We start from the raw sequence: 25,547 nt of genomic DNA, 5'->3' as shown, positions 1-25,547 counted from the left end.
ACTGTTGTGTCGAGCATTTTTATTGGTATATGATCTCCCATGTTGGTATGTGCTGCCCCCCTCCTGGTATTTGTGCTGCCCCCATCCTGTCCCCACTATCCTATCCTGGTATGCATGGCAACCCTCATCCCCAATCCTGGTATGCATGGCACCCTTCACCCCCAATCCTGGTATGCATGGCACCCCTCATCCACAATCCTGGTATGCATGGCATCCCTCACCCAAAACCTTGACATGCATGGTGCCCTTCACCCCCAATCCCGGAAGGCGTGGCACAGCACCCCTCACCCCCAATCCCGGAAGGCATGGCACCCCTCACCCCCAATCCTGGAAGGCACGGCACCCCTAACCCCCAATCCTGGAAGGCATGGCACCCCTCATCCCCAATCCTGGAATGCATAGCTCCCCTCATCCCCAATCCTGTCATGCATGGCACTCCTCATCCCCAATCTTGGTATGCATGGCACCCCTCATCCACAATCCTGGTATGTGTGGTACCCCTCACCCCCATTCCTGGTTTGCATGGCACCCCTCATCCCCAATCCTGGAATGCGTGGCACCCCTCATCCCCAGTCCTGGTATGCATGGCTCCCCTCATCCCCAATCCTGGTATGCATGGCACCCCTCATCCCCAATCCTGGTATGCATGGCTCCCCTCATCCCCAATCCTGGTATGCATGGCACCCCTCACCCCCAATCCTGGTATGCATGGCACCCCTCATCCACAATCCTGGTATGCATGGCATCCCTCACCCAAAATCTTGATATGCATGGTACCCTTCACCCCCAATCCTGGAAGGCATGGCATGGCACCCCTCACCCTCAATCCTGGAACGCATGGCACCCCTCACCCCCAATCCTGGAAGGCATGGCACCCCTCACCCCCAATCCTGGAAGGCATGGCACCCCTCATCCCCAATCCTGGAATGCATAGCTCCCCTCATCCCCAATCCTGTCATGCATGGCACTCCTCATCCCCAATCTTGGTATGCATGGCACCCCTCATCCACAATCCTGGTATGCGTGGTACCCCTCACCCCCATTCCTGGTATGCATGGCACCCCTCATCCCCAATCCTGGAATGCGTGGCACCCCTCATCCCCAGTCCTGGTATGCATGGCTCCCCTCATCTCCAATCCTGGTATGCATGGCACCCCTCATCCCCAATCCTGGTATGCATGGCTCCCCTCATCCCCAATCCTGGTATGCATGGCAACCCTCATCCACAATCCTGGTATGCATGGCATCCCTCACCCAAAATCTTGATATGCATGGTACCCTTCACCCCCAATCCTGAAAGGCATGGCATGGCACCCCTCACCCCCAATCCTGGAAGGCATGGCACCCCTCACCCCCAATCCTAGAAGGCATGGCACCCCTCACCCCCAATCCTGGAAGGCATGGCACCCCTCATCCCCAATCCTGGAATGCATAGCTCCCCTCATCCCCAATCCTGTCATGCATGGCACTCCTCATCCCCAATCTTGGTATGCATGGCACCCCTCATCCACAATCCTGGTATGTGTGGTACCCCTCACCCCCATTCCTGGTATGCATAGCACCCCTCATCCCCAATCCTGGAATGCGTGGCACCCCTCATCCCCAGTCCTGGTATGCATGGCTCCCCTCATCCCCAATCCTGGTATGCATGGCACCCCTCATCCCCAATCCTGGTATGCATGGCACCCCTCATCCCCAATCCTGGTATGCATGGTCTCCTCACCCCCCAATCCTGGTATGCATGGTCACCTCACCCCCCAATAATGGTATGTGTGGTCCCCTCACCCCAATCCTGGTATGTGTGGTACCCCTCATCCCCCCAATCCTGGTATGTGTGGCCCCTTCATCCCTTTCATGCTGTACACACATACAAAAAAATAAACAGTTATACTCACCTTTCTTCTCTGTGCTCCAGCGCTGCTGCGTCCTGTTCTGCCGGGGGGAGGAGTGCGGCGCCGCAGCACTGCTCTGTCCAGCACCATTTTGCTGAAGACACACTGCAAATGTGTTTTCAGTAAAATGGCGCCGGACAGCGCTATGCGCATGTGCCGATCTGACGCCTCACTCCTGCCCCGGTCTCCGGCCACGTGTTGATATATCTAGGACCCGGCCAGGGTTGGTGTCATCTGCAGCACTCCGCAAGCATTTACATGTGTTCTGCATTATTATAACACCATAAGGTGAGCATCATTCTTTATATTCATCTATTGTTTACTGGGTAACGGCACTATTTGCGCCCCTATTTTATTTCTAGGAGTACAGTTTGACCTATTCTGCCATTTGAATGAAGACACCTGGGTGCCACTAAGTGTATGTAGAAATACAAATACCACTGTAAAGATCTGAGGTTGTGGGTTGTAAGTAATCACCTAGGGAAGTTAGCAATGCAACAATATTTTATTTATCACAGCCATGGTGATAAAGCAATTCCAGGTAAATGGCCAAAATACAGTTCTCTCAGTCCTCAAGTTCCCAATCTGGGTTCAGAAATTCCACTGACAAGTTAGCAGAACTATATAAAACATAACAAGTAAATCACTAATAAAACACAATAATAACATTGACAAAAATGGTGGTCCGTTGCTGGAAAAGTATCATAGTCTTTAGTAAGTGGGCAGCTCCTCACAACCACTATAAAATACTAAAGGCAGATTAGGGACAATGTTTTTTATATACCCCTAGGCATTTTTAATAAAAGCTAAGTTTTATGGCTTGTTAGAGAGGGGTCTCTTTTGGGGTTCTCCCCATTTTGTAATTAGTATAACAGCCCCAACATGACACTGACTAGTTTACTTAGCAAAATCCTGATGACAGGTTTGCTTTAATGGGACTGAGTGAAGGTCTTGTTTTTTGCATGGTGAGCTGACGTTTTTATTGATATTAATGCCAAAACAAACGCCAGCTATATAATATATCAAATATCTGCCACATGTGGCGGGAGCACAGCTCCTGAGCCCCCTTCATATGTGAAGAGTCTGAAGACCCTTTCCCAGAATGTGAATATAATGTGGCAATGGGTTAAAAGGGTGTGCAAAAACAGACCTGCAGGCTATGTGCCCACGTTGCGGAAATGAAGCGGAAAATTTGCGCTTCATTTCCGCATGTCCTTTCCCAGAAAAATGCATGCGGATTTCGCAAGCGTTTTTCGCGCGTTTTCAACATGCGGAATTGCGTTGCGTTTTTTATTGCATTGAAAAGGCAATTCCGCATGCGGAAACGCAAAATTAATTATTGACATGCTGCGGATTCTTGTGCGCATCAAAAACGCTGCAGAAAAATACGCAACATGGGCATAGAACTTGCGGATTCTCATTGGGGACCATGGGGTGCGGATTACCAAGCGTTTTACAAGCGTTTCCGCTGCGGAAATTCTGCATCAAATGCGCTTGTAAAACGCTACGTGGGCACATACCCGCACATTTAAATGTATAGATTTTGGTCACTTTTTTTTGGATAAGCAAATGAAATCCACCTGGCCAAAAGAGATGTAACAAAAAATGTGAGCCAAGGACATACCAAGGAAAACAAATGTGGCAAGGCAACAGTTTACAGTATAATTATGTCATGTGTGTGTAGCGCCCCGAGGGTTCGGCCGCTACAGGGGTATTGCTCCTCTGCCAGAGCTGTGGTATTCCACTCCCAGGTAAGGATGGAGTATGGACCAGGGCTCAGTTAGCTGCATACAGCACACTCACCCCATTTCCGAGGGACAGTTCAACGGTGCTCCCATTAGACATAAATGCAGGCATGACAGACCATGTCCCTGGCTGGAGTGGGGAGGGGGAGAGGAATACCCAGTGATGTAGGAGCAGATAGGGGTTGGATCCTGAGCATAGATAGGAGCCCATTGGTTGCTGGTCACCTGGGCTCATGTTCTAGGGGTAGGTATATAAGGTGGGCACCATCTTAGTTCTGGAACAGTTCAGAGAAGAAGGAGAGAAGTTGAGTTCAGCCAGAGAGGGTCGACGGGGAGCTGTGGCTCGATCTGGGCCCAGCTCCATGACGCAGGCCTAGGGTGAAGGCCGGGAACAGAAAGGAACAAGAACAGCAAGGAACAAGAACAGAAAGGAACAGAAACAGCAAGGAATGGCAGGGAAAGAGAGAGAGAAGAACAGAAGGGCTCAGGAACAAGAAGGCAGAAGGGACCCTAAGAACCCACGAGAATACAGGGTGAAGGGTCAGGCAGATTAAGTGTACCGGATCCCAAGTTGGTGGAGGAGAAACAACCCTCAGCCAAAGACCAGAGGTCGTGATCATTTATTGGTGGGAATCCTCATTAAACCTGCTAGGAAGGCACCATATAGAACAGCGGGGAACGGGATCGACGTTTACCCGCACAAGTTCGTGGCAGCTGGACAAAAGTGGGTCACTGGTGAGGCAGGCCAGAGAAAGGATAGAAGGGGGTCCTGGGCCATTCTCCTGAACTGCCTGGGGATTGACCGAGCCCTTCACCTGGTGGACACCGCACGGCTTGGGTGGTCACTACCTGTACAGAAGTGACCCGGAGTATCTGAATTGTGAGTAAAAGGCATTGGACTGTAGTACGTTGTCTGTGTACTCTTTCGCTCCTGCAGCACTAACGGCACTGGGACTCCCTGCACCATCACCCCCAGCATCTTATTGCACAACCCTGGGGCTACACCACTCTTCCCGTGGGGAGTTAAACAACCTCAGCTGCGTACACCATCAGCCTCAGGGGATTACCTTGCAGCGGCGGTTCATAATAACCGCAATCCACGGGTGGCGTAGTCGGACATTATCAACAGCACATAGCAGACTACCATTGGTCTGACCACCCTGAGCCATGGAACCGGGTTGCCACCACTGCCCCCATCGTCTCCCTATTGCCCGGCTCCGAGTGCCCCACGGCCCAGGGGGCGAGTCATGTGCTTTTCTAATTGGACTTGTAAAACAGGTGTGCAAAATGTAAAACGCGTGGGTTTTCTTTCCTATTTTGTCAAACACTATTCTTTAACCCTGATGAAAGCCCTAATCAACAATGCTATGTTGGCAGGTAGGTACATGCCTGGGAAGCAAAATACAGCAACAGCTTGTCTCATTATTGTGGTGTGTGCGGTTTTCAAATTCTACTAGTAAAACAGGTATGCAAATAGTTAAATGTGCAGTATTTTAGTTTGTCAACAAAATTAATCAACACCTCCTTTCCCAAAAAAGAACATAACTAGAAATGCTACTTAGGTACAAGTCCCAAAAGCCACTGCATGCAATAGGCCACTGTATTTGTGTGACTTGTACAGGTATAAAATTTTACTTGTACAGCAAGTAAGCAAAACTAAAAAAAAAATTAACATGTACATTTGTGAGGTAGACAGTCACATTAAAAGTGCAATGATGGCAGACTAGCTTTTGCTTGTATATTATTCACAGACTACTATCACTCCCATTTTCTATCTTCACAGTGCTGCAGTAGTTATCCACAGGGCATACCACCCATATCGGCGGACAACACAGCCGCTATGGGGCCCTCCAACCCACCTGTACTCGTAATTTCAGCGGCATCCGCATCCTCAGGACATGGGTACCATTAAACAGAATGGTGGATTAGCAAGCCAAAGGCTCAGAGATCCACCGTTCAGCTTGTGCCTATGCATCTGAGACTTTGAGCACTGAATGCACAAATCATAGTACTCACACTGCACAGAATGGAGCATACCTCTCAACTTTTACAGAAATGAAGGAGGAACAACCTATACAGATAGTGTGCCATAGCAAATTTTGACCACGTCCTAGCCGCACATCAAGCTACACCCATTTACCATCTGTTTGAACCCAGGCAGGAGGAAATGTCAAAGGGGCATGGATAGTGAGGGACATTCAGCAGATGCCTGGAACAGTGGGCATAGACAAAATCCAGGACTGTTCCACTGTATCCGGAATGGTTGGGACAAGAGATGAGCAGATTGATTCACTGTGGTCCTGGGTGCAATTTAGTGGTACCGCGTCCCCGACAAAGGTTTTGATTAGCCAGGGCTGACACAACGTCATTTGTGCATTATGCTCATCTCTAGTTGGGACCTATGGATTTATTTTTTGTTCATTCATTCATAGTTGTAACAGGAAGAATTTTCACAATTTTACGTATACTTCACTATGACATTTGACTTTTTTGCATCTATAAGGCAGTTCACACGTTGCATAAATACTATGTTTATTTTCTGCAGGTGTCTGCAGCCTAATACTCAGTGATAATCTTCTCTGGTCATTTTTGCTATGTCTTTACACCTTATTTAATGCTTTCTTGGTGCAGATTTGAAGCCGCATTTTAATGTGTTTTTTATAGTACAGAAAAGCTTTGATTCTGAACTTATAAAATTAACCGCAGTTTTTTACATGCATTTTTCAGGCTTTACAAAGAAGCCCATGGCTATGTTCCCACAATGAGCTTTTCTGCACTCGTTAAGTAAAATAGGTTGCTTGCATTTTTTCAAAAATACGCAACGTAAAAAAACTCACCAAAAACTCATTGTGGGAACAAACCTTATAGAGAAAAAAAACATCAAATGAGCACAGTTCCACAGCTTCTTTAGACACACAGTGGGTAGCAGTTTGCAAGAAATCACATATTTGCTTGCATAGTTAAACGCAGCAGAATTTCTGTGCAAAAAAGCAGCAAAAAAAAAACGCAACCACTACGCCACATTTCCAAACAAAGTGGATTTGATACCATGAACACTCCGTCCACTATGCATCTAAAGACACTGCTGAGTTGTGCGATTTTGGTGCATTTTTTCTCTATAAGTTTCTATGTGAGGCCTGAAATAAACACATGAAAAAAAGGGCATGTTAAAAAAAAAACACTGTTGTATTTTTAAGTGTAGAATCAAAGCTTTTCTATACAGTACTTTTACAAAGCACTAAGAATTCTGCTTCTGCTGCGCCAAATATGCAGTATTCAAAGAAGATTGTTTTTGCGTCGTGTGGTGTAGACCCCTGCAGAAAATAACAGTAGATAAAGAGCAGCATTTATGCTATGTGTGAAGATGGCCTCAGCGTTAAATTTTAAATTGTGTTAAATTTTTTATAAGTTTACTGGAGAAAGAAATAAATTAATCATGACATTTTTTTACACCATTTACTGAACACCATTAATAATCTAATCATTATGTTGTGCGGGTTGCTACTATTACTGGGATAACAAATATGTCTGTTATTTGCTGATTTGTGATGTTTATTATTTTTTTAAAAAGCATATTAAAAATGACATTATTGTAGTTGTTTTTCATTATTTTTTAGTAATTTTATAGGAAGAAAAATATCTTACTTATATTTTCCCTCTAGAATACAGGTACAAAGAAATGCACTGCTATGTACAGCTGTATCTTTATGTATCAGTATAATCTGCTTGTGATTTCAAGCATACAATGCAAATTCAAGTATAGAAAATTCTACTATACCTGTCAGTGTAGGCTGTGGCCATGGCTTTAGCTGCTGTCCACAATGATGCAGGTTGTGGGTTTGATTCCCAGAAAGACCAGATCTCAAGAAAATAACTGCTTAATTAATTTAAGTGTGTGGAGAGCAGAGAGATGCCTGTCCCATCTGCTGAGGAGAATATAGTGTACTGAGAGAGTGAGCGTAAATTGGGACAAAGCTGGGACAGTGGGACTGAACCTTCAAATTGGGACAGTCCTACTGAATCCAGGATGGTTGAGAACTATGGTGTGGGGGAATGAGGTGAAATGAGTAGTTTTTACTTTTAATGTCAATAGTTGTGGAGACCCTCATACTGAATGAGTGGCAGTGGGGGATGTAAAGATGTGCGGTTGTGGGTTGTAAGTAATCACCTAGGCAGGTTATCGATGCAACAATATTTTATTAATTACATCCATGGTAATGCAGCAATTCCAAGTAAATGGCCAAAATACAGTTCTCTCAGTCCTTAAGTTCTCAACCTGGGATCAGTTGATAACTGAGCTCCAACACTCCATAAGCCATCCATCCATCAGCTCCACGTCCACAGCCATAGGTCCTATCCCTTCAGTGTCCTTCCATCAACTAACCCCCACTAACACATGTCTTTCCTCTACATCTCTGGGGTCAGCCCCCTCCCAGCACAGAAGTGATCACCCTCCCACTCAAGCATTCACTGTAAGCCAAAAACAATGAAGAATATTCTAGAAGCCTTCATTTGAGAAAGGATGTAAGACCCCCTGTGATGACGGCTCCTCTGAGTCTCAATCCAAACTCACCTAATGAGACCATTGGCTGTTGAAACAATGGACCCCTGAGATAAAGATGTCCTGAGATACAGATTAGTGGAATGCTGGACATTTTACAAGTGAATCTAGTGTACACACTAGACAAGTTAGCAGAACTATATAAAACATGACAAGTAAATCACTAATAAAACACAATAATAATATTAACAAAAATGGTGGTCCGTTGCTGGAAAAAAGTATCATAGTCTTTAGAAAATGGGCAGCTCCACACATACCTCCCCCACTTTTTCAGCACGCACACGAATGTAAGAAGTCTCGCCTTTATGAGAACGAAACTTTGTATCATCCAGTTTCCTCAAAGCATATTCCATGTCGTCCTTGCGAATTTACTCCACAGTCCCCATTCCACCCTTGTATACATCAGTGTAATAGACACCTCCAGCTTCTCTCATATGGTCTTTCATATCCTGCCAACTTCCCGATGGGGGAAGCCCTGAGACAAGGACTCTGTATTTTGTTCGCTGGATCAGGGGTCTGTCCTTTCTGCGGGGTCCTCCATATCCCCCTCCTGATCCCCGGTTTGTACTGGGAAATTCCACATGTGCCCAATGCGAACCAAACTTGTATCCATTGCGACCAACCCCAGAGTGCTGACACCCAGTTAGGGGGGTTGTCACTTGGCGGCCTTGTAAAGGGAGCTTTGGGGGGACAGTATCTGGGCTGACCAGGGTGAGGGTATATCCAGTGTTCTGAAGTCCCTGGGCCTCCTCCCTGATGTAATTGCCCTCCCCCAGATTGCATTCCTTCATTGTGACAGTCATGGCATTTTGTGTATTACTCACCACGGGTGGGGGGTTAGTCTGCAGATAGTGCCGCTCTCTCTCGGCTGAAGCAGTGAGAACCGGTCTTTGGCTTTGGGTTACGACATTGGCCCAGTGGCACACCAATCCTCGTCCTAGGTTGGGATGTGGGCTAGAACGTTCCCAGCATTCCCTGGCAAAGTGTCCCATGCATCCACAGTTATGGCAGTTAAGCCTTCCTTGCCCCAACACGGGCTGTACTTGGGGGCTTGGGCAACCTCCCCCTCTTTGTGAAGTCTGAACTTCCTGCAGTTCCTCATCTGGCCGATCCATGGGTCTCGATGGCCTCCCTGTAAAATCCTGTTCCTGACTCACTGGGACTGTACTTCCACGTTGCCCGGATCGATTAGCAGACCAATCATCAGCCAATCTGGCAGCCTCATCCAGGCTGAGTGGTTTTCTATCTGCCACCCATTCTTTCAAATTACCTGGGAGCTTTGACATAAATTGTTCCAGCATGACTATATCCATTACATGTTCTGCTTCCCGAGCCCTCAGTCCTTCTATCCACTGAGTGCATGCCGTACGTAGTGTGTTGGCAAACTCCCGATGTGTGTGTGCAGCGGGCTTGTCAGTCTCCCGAAACTTCTTCCGGTAGGTTTCCGGCGTGACCGCATACCTCTCTAGTAATGCACTGCGAATGGTAGAGTAACATCTCTGATCCCCAGAAGACAGGTTATTAAAAGCTTCTCTTGCTTTTCCGGTCAGGCCAACACTCAAAAATCTGGGCCAGTCACTGACTGACACCTCATGCAGCAGGCAGAGGTTCTCAAATAACCGGAGATGTTCATCAATATCCGAGGTGTCCTCATTGAACTGTGGTATATCCCGGTACCTTAAAGATGTAGGCCCCTCTCTCCTGTTATCCACTGTCCTCTGCACTGGGCCGGGTGGGGGTATCGCTACATGCACACCCAGCAATTTGTTTAACACTGCCGCCCGCTCCATCTCCGTGGCCCGCTCTCCTAGCGCATCCAGCATCCTCCTCAACTCAGTTGGTCCATCCTCCGTCATCTCTTCTGCCAAGTCACCGCTCGGTAACTTTCCCTGGTATGCTCTCCAGAGATAGGTGATCCCACCGCTGCCACCACTTGTAAAGATGTGCGGTTGTGGGTTGTAAGTAATCACCTAGGCAGGTTATCGATGCAACAATATTTTATTAATTACATCCATGGTAATGCAGCAATTCCAAGTAAATGGCCAAAATACAGTTCTCTCAGTCCTTAAGTTCTGAACCTGGGATCAGTTGATAACTGAGCTCCAACACTCCATAAGCCATCCATCCATCAGCTCCACGTCCACAGCCATAGGTCCTATCCCTTCAGTGTCCTTCCATGAACTAACCCCCACTAACACATGTCTTTCCTCTACATCTCTGGGGTCAGCCCCCTCCCAGCACAGAAGTGATTACCCTCCCACTCAAGCATTCACTATAAGCCAAAAACAATGAAGAATATTCTAGAAGCCTTCATTTGAGAAAGGATGTAAGACCCCCTGTGATGACGGCTCCTCTGAGTCTCAATCCAAACTCACCTAATGAGACCATTGGCTGTTGAAACAATGGACTCCTGAGATAAAGATGTCCTGAGATACAGATTAGTGGAATGCTGGACATTTTACAAGTGAATCTAGTGTACACACTGACAAGTTAGCAGAACTATATAAAACATGACAAGTAAATCACTAATAAAACACAATAATAATATTAACAAAAATGGTGGTCCGTTGCTGGAAAAAAGTATCATAGTCTTTAGAAAATGGGCAGCTCCTCACAGGGGACATCAAATTGAGAGGGTGGGCTGTTTGGGACATCATTCTGAGTGGGGGGCTGTGGGGACATCTGCCTGATTGGAGGGCTTTGTGGCTATCCTACTGAGTGGTGGGTGAGCTGTGGGAAACCTCATACTGAGGGGCCATCATTCTGTGTAGGAGGCTGTGGAGACCATGATACTGAGTGATAGCTGCGGGGCATCATACTGACAAGAGTGGGGGCATTAAACTGTGTGTGTGTGTGTGTGTGTGTGGGTGAGGTAATTTATGAGAGCATCAAATTCTATAACTGCCATAAATGGGTTTTCATTATTGAAAACACTATGAGGATTCTGAAAAGGCATAACATAATGACTTTATACATGCTGCAATACATGTCTCTCTCACTGTTTAAAAAAGGTTGAAAGAAATTACCCTGGCTACCCCACGAAATATATATTTTTTAAAGGGGAGGGGCAATTAAAACTTTTGCTATAAATTTTATGTATGCATGGGTTGTCCAATTTTATTTAGGCCTTTCTCTTCCTACCTCTAATGATAAGCTAAGAGCTCTGAGCTCCCCTCTCTAGGCTGTAAAACCCTAAAACGGCCACTAATTTCCAGGCCTCAGCTTTTATAGAAGCTATGATAGTTCCTATGTATTGACTGTGTTATGCCATATTATGTGATGGCAAGGTATTATGGAGAAGCCCGCACGGTCATGCCTGTGGTCATGTAAGCTTTTTGTGACTGATCCAATCTTCTGGAGTATGTAAAATGGTGCCAGGAATTTTATTAGTGATCAGTGCAAATTGGCTAGCACATTTTTAGAATTTGCTGGAATCTTCGAATATCATAAAATTTGATTATTTCTCATCATAATATGTCATTTAATTATCATAATATATTAACTTGTTCTATAACATAACTAACTAAAATAATGTATAAAGTCCATAAATTATTCATTTTCACAAAGGTAACTTAAAGGGGCTATCCGTAACTTTTTAAATTTTTACTATGGGGCTAAGAACTAACAAGCAGGAGTAGCATCGGCGTCTCTGCCTCCTGACAGGCAGAGACGCCGTTCCCCTTACCGCCGCGGTCCTGGCCCGGCGTCTTCCTGCTCTCCTGCTGCCTTAAAGGGGCCATGCGCGCCGTGCTAAGGAGTCCCCGGCCGGAGGACTTCTCATATAAAAGGCAACTCCTCCAAAATGGAGGTGCCCATGCAAGGTTGTAGCTTTGTATACTAATGCTGCTTCAGCCCTCAGGTCCCACTGCTAGCCTGACTACCAGTCCACTCTGCCAGCCTGACTACCAGTTCAGTCCGCCAGCCTGACTACCAGTCCAGCCCGACAGTCTGCTTACGGTCCTTACCCGCCAGTCTATCTATGGGCCAGGCTTGCCTGCCTACCCAGAGAACATACCAATAACCTTCCGTGCCTACCTGCCAGCCTACTAGGAGGCTCCTGCCAGTTACCCATGGTGTCTTCCAGTCCATCTACCCAGATCACCCATCAGCCCGCCTGCCGTGCTCATCTGCTGTACCGGTCAGTCCCTGCCTTCTGACCCGTGGGAGTCACCTGCTCTCATACAAGGACTGATCCAGAGTAGCACCTGGTCCCTCTGCTTGGTCCTTCCCTGGTCACAGAGTCGATTGAGCAGCCGTGCGACCTTGGTCAGTCCGAGTTGATACCTAGTTACGCCCCTCTGGTCCCTCCTTGCACCGCAGCACAGAGGTTCCACCACCCGGATCCATAACAGTTTGCATGGGCCATGGAACTCGTGGCCCCCAGGCTCCTTCGCTTGCTGACCTGTACCAGGAGGTTTCTCGTCAGAGATCCCAACAAGAAACCATCCTGACCTACCTGCTGTCTGTCAACTCTTGCCTGGACACCCTGTCCATCCCACCTGTGTCCGCCTCGAGCCGAGCGGCACCCGCTCCCACGGCGCCTCTGCCTACCAGTTCCACGGCATCCAGCTCTGGACACCGGCTTTCTGCGCCTCCTCGTTTTGGGGGTGACCCCGTTTTATGTTGGGGTTTTCTGAACCAGTGCACATTGCACTTTGAACTACTGGCACATCAGTTTCCCTCCGACCGGTCCAAGGTGGCGTTCATCATGTCTCACCTCTCCAGAGAAGCATTGGCATGGCTAAACTCTCTATGGGAGAGAGCGGTGTCTAATCTTCCGGCTTTCCTCACTACCTTCCGGAGAGTCTTCGATGAGCCTGGACGAAGGACTTCTACTGACTCCTCATTGCTCCGTCTCCGCCAAGGAAGTCTCACCGTGGGCCAGTATGCCATACAGTTCCGTACCCTCGCATCTGAGCTTGCCTGGAAAAACAATGCCCTGGTGTCCACCTTCTGGGAGGGTCTTTCCGGATGGATTAAGAACGAGCTAGCCGGCCGGGACATTCCTACCACCCTGGATGACCTGGTGTCACTAGCTACCCGGATTGACATCCGTTTCCTGGAACGAGCTAAGGAGACTACCCGGGAGAGAAGATATGCTCATCTTGCTCCTGTTTTCTAGAAACCTGCCTCCCAACCAGCAACTCCCCAGGCACGCTCGCCCGAACCCATGCAGATCGACCAGACCAAGAAGGTCAAGTCTCGCTAAGAAACAAGTCGAGCCGAGGGGAGCTGTTTCTACTATGGTAGCAAGGAGCATCTTATCCGTTCCTGTCTGGTGAAGCCGGGAAACTCCAGTGTCTAGGACCGCTCGGACAGGTTGTCCTAGGCAAGAGTAAATCCTCTCCGTCCTTGACTCTATCCATTTCTATTTCCTGTGGAGAGATCCACTTCTTTAAAACAGCCCACCTGGATTCCGGAGCCGCTGGGAATCTCATTTCTCAGTCCCTTGTAGAGAAGTATCAGATTCCCACCAAACCTGGCTGAACCATCGGCAGTTGCTTCTGTGGATGGAAGACTCCTTCCGGTGACCATCTTGCTATGCTGCAAACGGAGAGGATCTTCTTCCATGTGCTATCCAGACTTTCTCACCCCCTCTTGCTAGGTCTACCCTGACTTCAGAGACATGAACCCGTTCTGAATTGGCAATCTGGTGAGGTGCTCCATTGGGGGCACGATTGCCATGAGACCTGCCTGGTTCCGGTTTGCCCGGCTCGACTTCCGTCCACTCCGGCTAATTTAGCTGGTCTACCGGCACCTCACTGGTCCTATGCAGATGTCTTCGACAAGAAAGAAGCAGAGACACTGCCACCTCATAGGCCATATGATTGCCCTATCGACCTGGTACCCGGTGCCTCTCCACCCCGTGGGCATATCTACCCTTTGTCGCTGGCTGAAACCCGGGCCATGTCTGAGTATATCGAAGAAAATCTGGCTAGGGGATTCATCCAGAAATCTACCTCCACGGCTAGAGCAGGATTCTTCTTCGGAAAAAAGAAAGATGGTTCACTACGCCCCTGTATCGATTATAGGGGACTCAACCAGATTACTATCAAAAACAAATACCCCCTGCCGCTCATCTCAGAGCTGTTCGACCGCCTTAAAGGTGCGAAGATCTTCACCAAGCTTGATCTTCGTGGGGCATATAACTTGGTCCGGATCCACCAAGGAGACGAGTGGAAGACGGCATTCAATACCCGGGACGGCCACTAAGAATACCATGTGATGCCCTTTGGTCTCTGTAATGCTCCAGCCGTCTTCCAAAAACTAGTTAACGACATCTTCCGTGACCTCTTGTATTCATGCTTGGTGGTGTACCTGGATGACATCTTGGTCTTCTCTCCGCATCTACCCACACACCGGAGGGATGTTCGTCAGGTCCTGCTTAGGCTCAGGCAGAATCACCTATAGGCAAAATTTAAGAAATGCCTCTTTGAGCAGACCTCTCTTCCATTCCTGGGCTATATTGTCTCTAAGACTGGTCTACGGATGGACCCCGAGAAGGTCTCTGCCGTCTTAAAGTAGCCCCGACCGGAGGGGTTGAAGGCGCTTCAGCGATTCCTGGGCTTCGCTACCTATTACCGCCTCTTCATCCCACATTTCTCTTCCCGGACTGCTCCCATCTCTGCGCTCACCCATAAGGGAGCAAATCCTAAGGAATGAACGTCCGAAGCGGAGGAGGCCTTCCTCTCCTTAAAACAAGCCTTCTCTTCTGCCCCAGTGCTGCACCGTTTGGATTGCAACAAACAGTTCTCTCTGGAGGTTAATGCTTCCTCTTCCGGAGCCGGAGCAGTGCTCATCCAGAAATCTCCGTCCGGGAGAATGGTAACCTGCGGCTTCTTCTCCAAGCTCTTCTCCTTGTCCGAGCGCAACTACTCTATAGGAGACCGAGAACTGCTAGTCATCAAATTGGCACTGGAGGAGTTGTGTTACCTGCTAGAGGGGGCTCTGCACCCGGTGGTCATCTACACTGACCACAAAAACCTGGCATATCTATAAGATGCCCAAAGACTTAATCCGCGTCAGGCCTGGTGGTCTTTGTTCTTCGCCCGTTTCAACTTTACCCTACATTACCGCCCTGCAGACAAGAACGTTAAAGCCGACGCTTTGTCCCGATCCTTCCAGTCCTCCGGTCAAGAGGAGAAGCCTATGCATATCATCGATCTCTCCAAAGTGATGAATGTGGCTCCCTTGGACCTGTCTCGTCTCCCACCCGGTAAGACGTTTGTAGCGGTTCCGGATTGTAAGAAGGTTCTTCACTGGGGTCACTCATCTAAATTAGCCGGCCATGCTGGCCAGAGGAGGACCTTCCTGCTCATTACCCGGCATTACTGGTGGCCTTCCCTGCTTAAGGATGTTGTAGACTTTGTCACGACCTGTTCATCCTGTTCCCGCAACAAGGTTCCCAGACATATTCCAGCTGGCCGTCTCCTGCCTCTTCCCGTACCTGCGGCCCCGTGGCAATACATTGTTATGGGCTGTTATGCACACGCCCGGGCTGAGCGGCGTGTGCGTGTGATTGTAGTGATTCCACTGGACCGTGCCGGAGAGTGAATACCTGGAGGGGCTTAACTAAGTATTCACCCGATCCGACCAGGGTCACACGACGGCATACGACGCCAGTGCACCAAGGAGGAACTGAGCAAAGGGACCAGGTGCTACTCCAGGACAGACCCCGGACACGGCTGTTGACCCACACAGGGGAATACAGGAACAGACTGGTAGGCTGGCACACAGACTGGTGGGTATAGGCAGGCACGACTGGTATGCAGGCAGGCGGGTAAGCAGGCAGGGGGGTACAGGCAAGCACAGCTAGAGTGCAGACAGGGAGGCACTAGCAGGTAGGAACATAGGCGGGATAGGACCCAGTACACACTGGGACTCAGGAACAATACAGGCAGAGGGGTACAGGCAAGCACAGCTAGAGTGCAGACAGGGAGGCACTAGCAGGTAGGGACACTGGCGGGATAGGACCCAGTACACACTGGGACTCAGGAACAGAGCCACAGATGTGGCGGACAAACACAGCAGAGTGAGGCCGCCCAGAGAGGTGAGCGAGAACAGGGCAGGACAAGGACGCCTGGAGCGGTGAGCAAGAGTAGAGCAGGACAAGGCCGCCAGGAGCGGTGAACAAAGGATCAGAGCTGAGCGAGACTGCTGGAGCAGTGAGCAAGAGTAAAGCAGGACGAGGCCGCCTGGAGCGGCGAGCAAGAGTGGAGCGAGACTGCCGGAGCAGCGAGCAAAAGGGTCAGAGCGGAGCAAGGCTGCCGGAGCAGCGAGCAAAGGAGTCAGAGCAGGCTAGAACCGCCGGAGCGGTAAGCAAAGGAGTGAGAGCAGGCTAGAACCGCCGGAGCGGTGAGCAAAGGAGTGAGAGCAGGCTAGAACCGCCGGAGCAGTGAGCAAAGGAGTCAGAGCAGGCAAGGCTGAGTAGGGGGGACAGGGCTCTGTTCACACGGAACAGACAGGAAGGGAAAGGCAGAGCCAGACACCCACAGGGTACTTGAAGTGAAGTAGCGAGTGGACCACAAACTCACAAACGGGAGTACAGAGACAACAGGCAGGAGTTAGGTACGAGTTCAGACTCTGCAGAAAAAGGAAAGGAACGGACATAGAGAAAAGACAGATGAAAGATAGGAGAGAGTACAGACTGGAACTGAGTGTACGGACAAGACCGACACAGGAGCGGGACACAGGAGCGGGTCTGGGAATACGGCCCCCAGAGAGGCGGGACGAACAGGCAAGGAGCGTGTTCAGACAGAACAGACAAGATACAGGAGCAGGTCTGGGTAATCGGCCCCCAGAGAGGCGGGAGACAAGATACAGGAGCAGGTCTGGGTAATCGGCCCCCAGAGAGGCGGGACGAACAGGCAAGGAGCGTGTTCAGACAGGACAGACAAGATACAGGAACGGCTCTAGGTAATCGGCCCCTAGAAGGCGGGAGGAACAGGCTAGGAGCGTGTTCAGACAGGCCTGGAAATACAGCCTCCAGGAAAGGCAGCAGGCAAGAGTACACAGACAGGACTCAGTTCAGACACGGGAACTGATACCGCAAGGCAGGAGACAAAGACAGGACTCAGCTCAGACACGGGAACTGATACCGCAAGGCAGGAGACATAGACAGGACTCAGTTCAGACACGGGAACTGATACCGCAAGACAGGAGACAAAGAACGGGACCTGGCATCTTCAGAGTGAAAGCACACACTGAATGAAACACTATGCTCAGGCAGGGATAGATGGGAGCAGCTGAGCTATATACCAGGTGACAGACAGCAATAGGCTGAGGACGCACAAGGGGTGTGACCCACAGCAGGTACAAAAAGCAGGAAGTGATCGGGCGCCGCCCTTAAGCAGCAGAAACAGACACAAACAGACAGCATGGAGGGAAGCCAGAGAGACATTCTGGACTGGAGATCAAGTGCGCGCTCTTGCACAGTGGGAGATGGACCACCATGCAAGGACGCCGCCAGGTATGATACATGGACTTTATTACTGATCTCCCTGTTTCTGTCGGTTGTACTGTCATTTGGGTGGTCGCTGACCGCTTTTCTAAAATGGCCCACTTTATCCCTCTGCCTGGTCTCCCGTCTGCATCTGTGCAGGCTAAGGACTTCATCCATCACATCTTTCGTCTCCACGGCCTACCCCTCCACATTGTGTCTGATCGAGGGGTCCAGTTCGCTTCGCGCTTCTGGAGAGCTACGTGTAAGCTCCTGGATGTCTCCCTGGATTTCTCCTCTGCTTATCATCCTCAGTCCAATGGCCAAGTGGAACGTATCAACCAGATCCTTACCAGCTTTCTCCAGCACTTCATCAACGCTCACCATACCGATTGGGTGGAGCTCCTACCATGGGCCGAGTTCTCCTATAACAACCATGTGAGCGAATTTTCTTCCAAGTCCCCATTCTTCGTGGTCTACGGTCAACACCCCCGGATTCCGTTTCCTGTCTCCGCTTCAGTGGACAATCCTGCCGCGGAGTCTCTTGTCAGCGAATTTTCCACCATTTGGGAGGACACTAGATCCGCACTTCTTCAATCCTCCGAACGGATGAAGAGACATGCCGACACGAGACGTCTGGACCCACCTCTATTCCGTCTGGGAGACAAGGTTAGGCTCTTCTCCAAACATGTTCATCTCAAAATTCCTTCCTATAAGCTGGGTTCACGGTTCATCGCTCCATTTGAAGTCCTCAAGCAAATCAATCCAGTGGCCTACAAGTTAAAACTCCCGGCCACCTTACGGATTCCCAACTCCTTCCATGTACCTCTTCTCAATCGGTTGTTCTTAATTCTTTTTCCGACGATCCAGGTACCTCCCCAGCATCGGTCTCCGCTGAGGACGTCTATGAGGTAGAGAACATTCTGGCCACCAAGAGGGTAAGAGGAAAAAACTTTTTTCTGGTAGATTGGAAGGGGTTTGGCCCAGAGGAGAGAACTTGGGAATCCAGAGAGAACATCCACGCCCCGCTTCATCTTAAAAAATTTCTTTCAGGCCTAAAAAAGAGGGGGCGTAAAGGGGGGGGTACTGTAGCATTGGCGTCTCTGCCTCTTGACAGGCAGAGACGCCGTTCCCCTTACCGCCGCGCTCCTGGTCCGGTGTCTTCCGGCTCTCCTGCTGCTGCTGCTGCTGCAGGAGCGCGCAGCTTCCCTGGCACTGTGCTTAGGGCACGCGCGCTCCCTCCCTCTTAAAGGGGCCGCACGCGCCGTCCTAATGAGTCCCCGGCCAATGGCCGGAGGAATTCTCATATAAAAGGCACCTCCTCCAAAAAGGACATGCCCATGCAAGGTTGTAGCTTTGTGTACCAATGCTGCTTCAGCCCTCAAGTCCCGCTGCTAGCCTGACTACCAGTCCAGTCCGCCTGCCTGACTACCAGTAAAGTCCGCCTGCCTGACTACCAGTCCAATCTTCCTGCCTGACTACCAGTCCAGTCCGCCTGCCTGACTACCAGTCCAGTCCGCCAGCCTGACTACCAGTCCAGTCCGCCAGCCTGACTACCAGTCTAGTCCGCCAGCCTGACTACCAGTCCAGTCCGCCAGTCTGACTACCAGTCCAGTCCGCCAGTCTGACTACCAGTCCAGTCCGCCTGCCTGACTACCAGTCCAGTCCGCCAGCCTGACTACCAGTCCAGTCCGCCAGCCTGACTACCAGTCTAGTCCGCCAGCCTGACTACCAGTCCAGTCCGCCAGTCTGACTACCAGTCCAGTCCGCCAGCCTGACTACCAGTCCAGCCCGACAGTATGCTTACGGTCCTTACCCACCAGTCTGTATATGGGCCAGGCTTGCCTGCCTACCCAGAGAACATACCAGTTGCTGCCGTGCCTACCTGCCAGCCTACCTGGAGGCTCCTGCCAGTTATCCGTGGTGTCTGCCAGTCCGTCTACCCGGATCTCCCGTCAGCCTGCCTGCTGTGCTCATCTGCTGTACCGGTAAGTCCCTGCCTTCTGACCCGTGGGAGTCACCTGGTCTCATACAAGGACTGGTCCAGAGTAGCACCTGGTCCCTCTGCTCGGTCCTTCTCTGGTCACGGAGTCGATTGAGCCGCCATGCGACCTTGGTCAGTCTGAGTTGATACCTAGTTACGCCCCTCCGGTCCCTCCTTGCACCGCAGCACAGAGGTTCCACCACCCGGATTCGTAACAGCAGGTAGTTGATAACTAGCTGCATGTCCTGCCAGCTGCCAATTTCTCCTGGCTCAGAGTGGTCACAGACCGGTCCTGCCATCGACAGAGCAGCTGCCATTCTTCTGCTCTGTTGGCAGGGCATGACTGCCGATGTCATGCTGATTGATAGGTAGCTCCCTGGGGCCTAGCTGGGGAAAGCTGACTATAAGCATGATGCAATAGTCACGCCCCATCAACACAGCAGTCCAGAAGAGGAACAGTTGCTCTATTGATGTAAAGTAGCAGAATCGTCTGCAGGAACAGTCCGTGACTGCTCCGGGTAGAGCAGGCAGATAGTCTGAAAATAATGAATACCAAAAATAGGATAAATTGACCCATTTCAAATATAACTCAAGATAAATCTTGGAGGTACCAAAAATGTACCATGTCCTTATTATTACCACCAAATAAATAGATAAAGTATATCACATTTGAATCAAATATAAATGTTATCTTTATTAAGAAATCAAACATATTTTTTTGTGTTTGATTTCATAATAAATATAAAATTTATATTTGATTAAAATGTGATATACTTTATTTATATATTTACTTGGTGATAATAATAAGGACCAGGTAATGTGCAAATACCTGCCTGTCAGTTCTTAAACCCATGGTAAAAAAAAAGAATCCCAGAAAACCTCATTGACGCTTGACATCATGTTGTCAAAAGCATTGGTGACTGAGTGGACATATAAATTTCGTTATGCTCGTGAGAAGCACAATAATGCTCAGCAACTAATGAGCTTGAAAACATTAGTAATGTTCAACAAGTAAAATATACTCCACTTGGAAAGTGTATATAGTAGAGCACTTGTAACTAAAGCTGATGATACACTTTACACAGTGTTTGGTAGATAGCTATTCCGTTCCACCCACCCATTCAAATGAGCCAGCGTGCATGTGTTTAAATGGCAGGAACACCTCTGGAACTAGCTTATGTTACAAGAATAAAAAGATTTCTCATATTAAAATCCAACAAGCTGTGTAGGGACATCAGAATACCCCCACGCACATAAAACTTCAGTGCATTATTTTTAGGATACAGTTTTAGCATGTAAACTGTTGGCTGAGTAGAAGAGCATACAAGCAGCACTCATGTAATATAATACATTAGGACATTATTTTCCATGTGTTGAATCAAGCACTTTCAAAGCAATTTACTTTCCACGATTTTTTCCATCTACTAATATTACTTTCCTTTATATTTTCTGTCCGCTAATTCAAAAACTTACCCTTCCACTACTTCAAAGGGAGGCAACTCTTCAAGTTCTTTCTTCTTGGAGCTCTCTTCTTCTGGGGCCTCTGCATTATCCTTGGGTACTTCATTATTGTCATTAGGCGTGGAATTGTTATTTCTTTGGGCCATGATAAGATGATGGGGTTTATATATTAACAGAGGAAAAAGGAAAAGAGAAAAGTATCATATGAGGCGCAATAGAAGAGAAATCAAAGAGCTTGCTGTAAAGGATCAGAACCAGGGGTGAGCTGGGAGAGCACTTTGGTGGAGAACAGATTTATCTAGGATCTAAATATGGCACCTGGGAGTGACAGTGACAGGATGACCTCTCTGGAATGGACATCCCCCACTCTTTGACAGATATCCCTTTGCTGCCAGGAGACTGCAACTAATGACTAGAATGAAGCAGATGAAAGCTGTGTCTGTCTTTATTCCATAGCTGTTCTCACTGAAATAACAAAGCCCTACTTATTATTTCTGTACATGTGGGACAGGTGTCTACAGCTTTGTAACATTTGACAGTCCCCTTAAACCAAAGACACAGTGCTGGTTAGAGAAAAGAAATCTACATGCTGAATATGGTCTAAGTATACATATTTTGTATATCAAATAACCATTTAACATGTTCATGAAATTAAAAGTAAAATATGATATTAAATAACTATTAGTGATGAGCAAGCGTGCTCTTCACTGCTCGGTACTCACCCGAGCATCTCACTGCTCGACGTGATGAATTTTCGGGGTGCTTGAGTCCCCACCCTGCATGTTTGGTGCTCTTTAGAGAGCCAATGAACATACAGGGATTGCTTGCCACACACTGTAATGCTGTAGCCATGTTGGTTGTGGCATTACAGTGATTGGCTGGCCTCATAGCATCATCGGGTCTATATAAGACCTGGTGCCCCTATGCTCGGCACAGTCTAACCCGGAAACAGGCAGAGTAGGGAGAGATGCAGCTGAGCTAGGGAGAGAATTGGCGTTATAAAAGTTACGTAGATATAGGTAATCCACAACAAGATACATATGCATCTGAACTAACAGTCCTTCTGAGGACTAATCCAGCTGCATATATTAATCCTGATAGCAGGAGTTAGGCAGGGTTTGTGGCAGTGTACACCACAATAGTGTCCATTGCACATTCTGTCTGCTGCTGCCTGTTGCATATAGCCTTTGGACTAGATATCAGGGCTATTTTTTTTTCTTTGCTCTTAATCTTGATTATTTCTTTCAAAAGCAATACAATCCAACATTTTACTGCTCCATTTGCTTGTTAGGAGAATTCAGCCAGATTTTTTTTTTGATTATATTTGCATTATTGTATTGTGGAAGCAGAGAAACTTTTTTCCATGATCAGACGTGATCCCATATTACTGCCGTAATAATACCGAAATTTTTGGGAACTTGTCAGATTTAACACTACATTTAAAGTATGGCAGTTGTGTGTTCAAACCTATTTTCAGTTGGTCTCTGACCAATACCATACTATTAGGTGACTACCTGAAACCGTGGCCATCAGACGTGATCCCATATTACTGCAGTAATAATACAGAAATGTTTGGGAACGTGTCAGATATGACATTACATTTAAAGTATGTGCAGCTGTACCTATTCACAGTTGGTCGCTGACAAATAGCATATCTGTGAACAATGTTGTCAGAGTGTTACGCCACTGACAATAAAACATACAAAAACAAGCTAAAATGGAAAAAATGTTAAGAAACATTCTTTCCTGGGTAATGACTTGTATATAAGGCCTAAGAAATAATTGAAAAAAGTTGTGGACTGTGGAAGAGATTTATGCAACCAGAATGAGCACTCACCTGGAGCTGATGATACCACCTAGCACCTGTCGCTATTGTAAATGCATCTAACCGCATTAGCAATAGGGAATAGAATAGATTTTTATTTTTTTGGCACCATCAGCAGCACGCAGTATAAGGCAATAATATCTGGCTGCATTGGTGTAATCAGCTATCCATACTGCGATACCTCACCCGTAAAAGAATTTCAGATAAGACAGGTAATAATTCTAGAATATAGAATCTATTTCAATTGTCCTCCCTATTATTAAAGAGTAGGTCTCCTATACTGTTATTCCATATATGCAGTAATTAGAAGGGCCAAATGGCAACAGGCTGTGCTGAAGATAATATGCTCTTGCTTAGGTGACAAAACGCACAGCGCTGCAGAGTTGTTGAAATCTGTAACACAGCAGCCTGATCTGTGGCTCTCACCGCTGAACATACAGCCAGGCATGGTCATGTGTGACAATGGGCGGAACCTGGTGACGGAGAAATGACAGCCAGAGTGGATATGGTTTCCCTCTATGCCAGTCCTTTCACCGAGCTAAAGAATATGGCTGTGGTGAAATACAACTCTCACAAAGAAGCAGTGTCAGACTGAAGAACATTGGGCCCACCAGAAGATTTGATTCTGAGGCCCACCTTTCTTCCCCGGTCAAGAGCCCCATAGTAGTTGTAAGGTTTGCGCTATGAACTCTCCTGAAAGAGAAGCCAGGGCCCACCAGAGGATTCTCCGGTTCTCTGGTGGGCCCGTCAAACCCTACCGAGATGCAGCCCAGGCTATGAAAAGTCTGTGGGAAGGTTCCCGGGCACTCTATGGCTGCTTTTTTTTTACTGTGGACTGGCTCCAGCAATCTATAAAATTGCAATCTATAAGATCCCTTCACTGGCTCACAATTGCACAGCGTATCCAGTTCAAACTACTAACACTGGCCTACAAAGCCATCCATAACCTTTCTGCTCCGTACATCTATGAACTAATCTCCCGATATATTCACATATGTAATCTCTGGTGTAACATGCTGGAGAAACTTGCACCAATTGCCACTCAGTATCTTCAGCTCCTTTGTGAAAAACTAATGTATTTGGGTAGCCACTCAGTCTACCAAATAAATTTCCAGAGAAGGAAATTGTGGATGGCTTCCCTTCTGGTACTGGGTGCATTGCTAATACCATGGCGTTGTGCCATAATTCACTGGAAATATTCCTGGCTGGATGGAGACAAGCTCATTTCAACAGAAAAGTACCAGAAAGCTAAGGAGATGGCCTCTATTATCATGAAAAATTTGCTCGTTGACTAGGAGACCGACTACCGGAATTAAGTAAAGTCATAGATAGACCATTATTTTTAATCTTTAAAGATTCCATAATAACAGGGTCTGTACCACAGGACTGGTGTATAGCAAATGTGGTGCCAATATTCAAAAAGGGGGCAAAAACTGAACTTGGAAATTATAGGCCAGTAAGCTTAACCTCTACTGTGGGTAAAATCCTGGAAGGTTTCCTAAGAGATGCTATACTAGAGTATCTGAAGAAGAATAATCTCATGACTAGTGATGAGCAAGCACTAAAATGCTCGGGTGCTTGATGCTCGGGTTGAGCACATTGGAATACTCGGGTGCTCGACCCGAGCAATGAGCCCGTTGTAAGTCTATGGGAAACTCGAGCATTTTTTCAGGCGGCTCAACCAGGGGGTCTGGAGAGAGCCTAAAAATTGCCCAAATCGATGGGAACAGTGCTCAGATGACATGGGGACAGCTTGGGCAAGACCCCTGGAAGCATTTCTGACTCCCAGGTCACTCCTGTCAACAACGTTGTCAGAGGTATTACGCCACTTTTACGGACTCACAATAAAACATACCAAAACGAAACCAAAATGGATTTTCCTGGGAAATATGTTAAGGAACATCCTTTCCAGGGAAATAACTCATAAATTAAGCAAAATAAATAACCCAAGACAAAAATGCTCCTCCACACCTTGGGCTATGTTCACACATAGCGTTTCTGATGCGTTTTTTCACTTTTGCATTGCTTTCAACCGTGACAAATGCATTCACCAGGAAATGTCATTTTAACATTTTACAACCATATATGGCCATGTGGTGTGTGAGATATCATCAGACACATCATGTTTCATTTATGAAGGAGGGACTCTGAAAGTCACAAAGCCTATTTTTATAGTGCCAGCAGTCGGCCCTCACTATTCTTAGAGAGCCATCAACTGGTTATATTTTATTGTTCCCATTACTACAGAGTGGGTCTCCTATACTGTTATTGAGTATACAGTGAGTGTCAGGACTGCCGAAAATTTGGACGCACCCCAATACCACTTTGAAGATGTTACAACTCTCCTGTTAGTTTTTTTTTAGTTTGCTGGTCACATGATCATTTTGCCTATTTAATCCGGCTCCGCCCTCCTGGCTTTGCTGGACTTCATTTGTATTTTCTACTGTTGAGCTAGTTTGTTGCTCTGTTGCCGTTCTCTGTTAGTTTTGCTAGGTCTTCTGACCCCTATGCCTTTTTGTTGTGTGTTTGTCTTTGACTGCTACTATTTCTGCTAGGAGGTGTCCAACTTTTCCCAGTCCCTAGATCTTGTAGGGATTCCTCACTCACATCTATAGGTCTGCGTTCAGACTAGCCGAGGAC

At 47.8% G+C, this 25,547-nt stretch overlaps 1 protein-coding gene across 1 annotated transcript in view; it reads right to left on the bottom strand.

The window, feature by feature from the left end:
- The window catches only part of APOBEC2 (apolipoprotein B mRNA editing enzyme catalytic subunit 2), a 145,727-nt gene extending 124,337 nt beyond the window's left edge, over window positions 1-21,390 (bottom strand). The window contains exon 1 of the mRNA XM_073670624.1: window positions 21,095-21,390. Coding sequence (XP_073526725.1) covers window positions 21,095-21,228 — 134 coding nt within the window. The 5' untranslated portion in view covers window positions 21,229-21,390. The remainder of the gene's footprint in view (window positions 1-21,094) is intronic.
- Between the last annotated feature and the right edge of the window lie 4,157 nt (window positions 21,391-25,547).

This window comes from Phyllobates terribilis, unplaced genomic scaffold, assembly GCF_046119375.1.
Source record: "Phyllobates terribilis strain yellow unplaced genomic scaffold, ASM4611937v1 Scaffold_2__4_contigs__length_985480577, whole genome shotgun sequence".
NCBI classification, from domain to species: domain Eukaryota; kingdom Metazoa; phylum Chordata; class Amphibia; order Anura; family Dendrobatidae; genus Phyllobates; species Phyllobates terribilis.
Note: the sequence above shows the minus strand (reverse complement) of the source record. Positions and strands in the feature narration are given on the sequence as shown.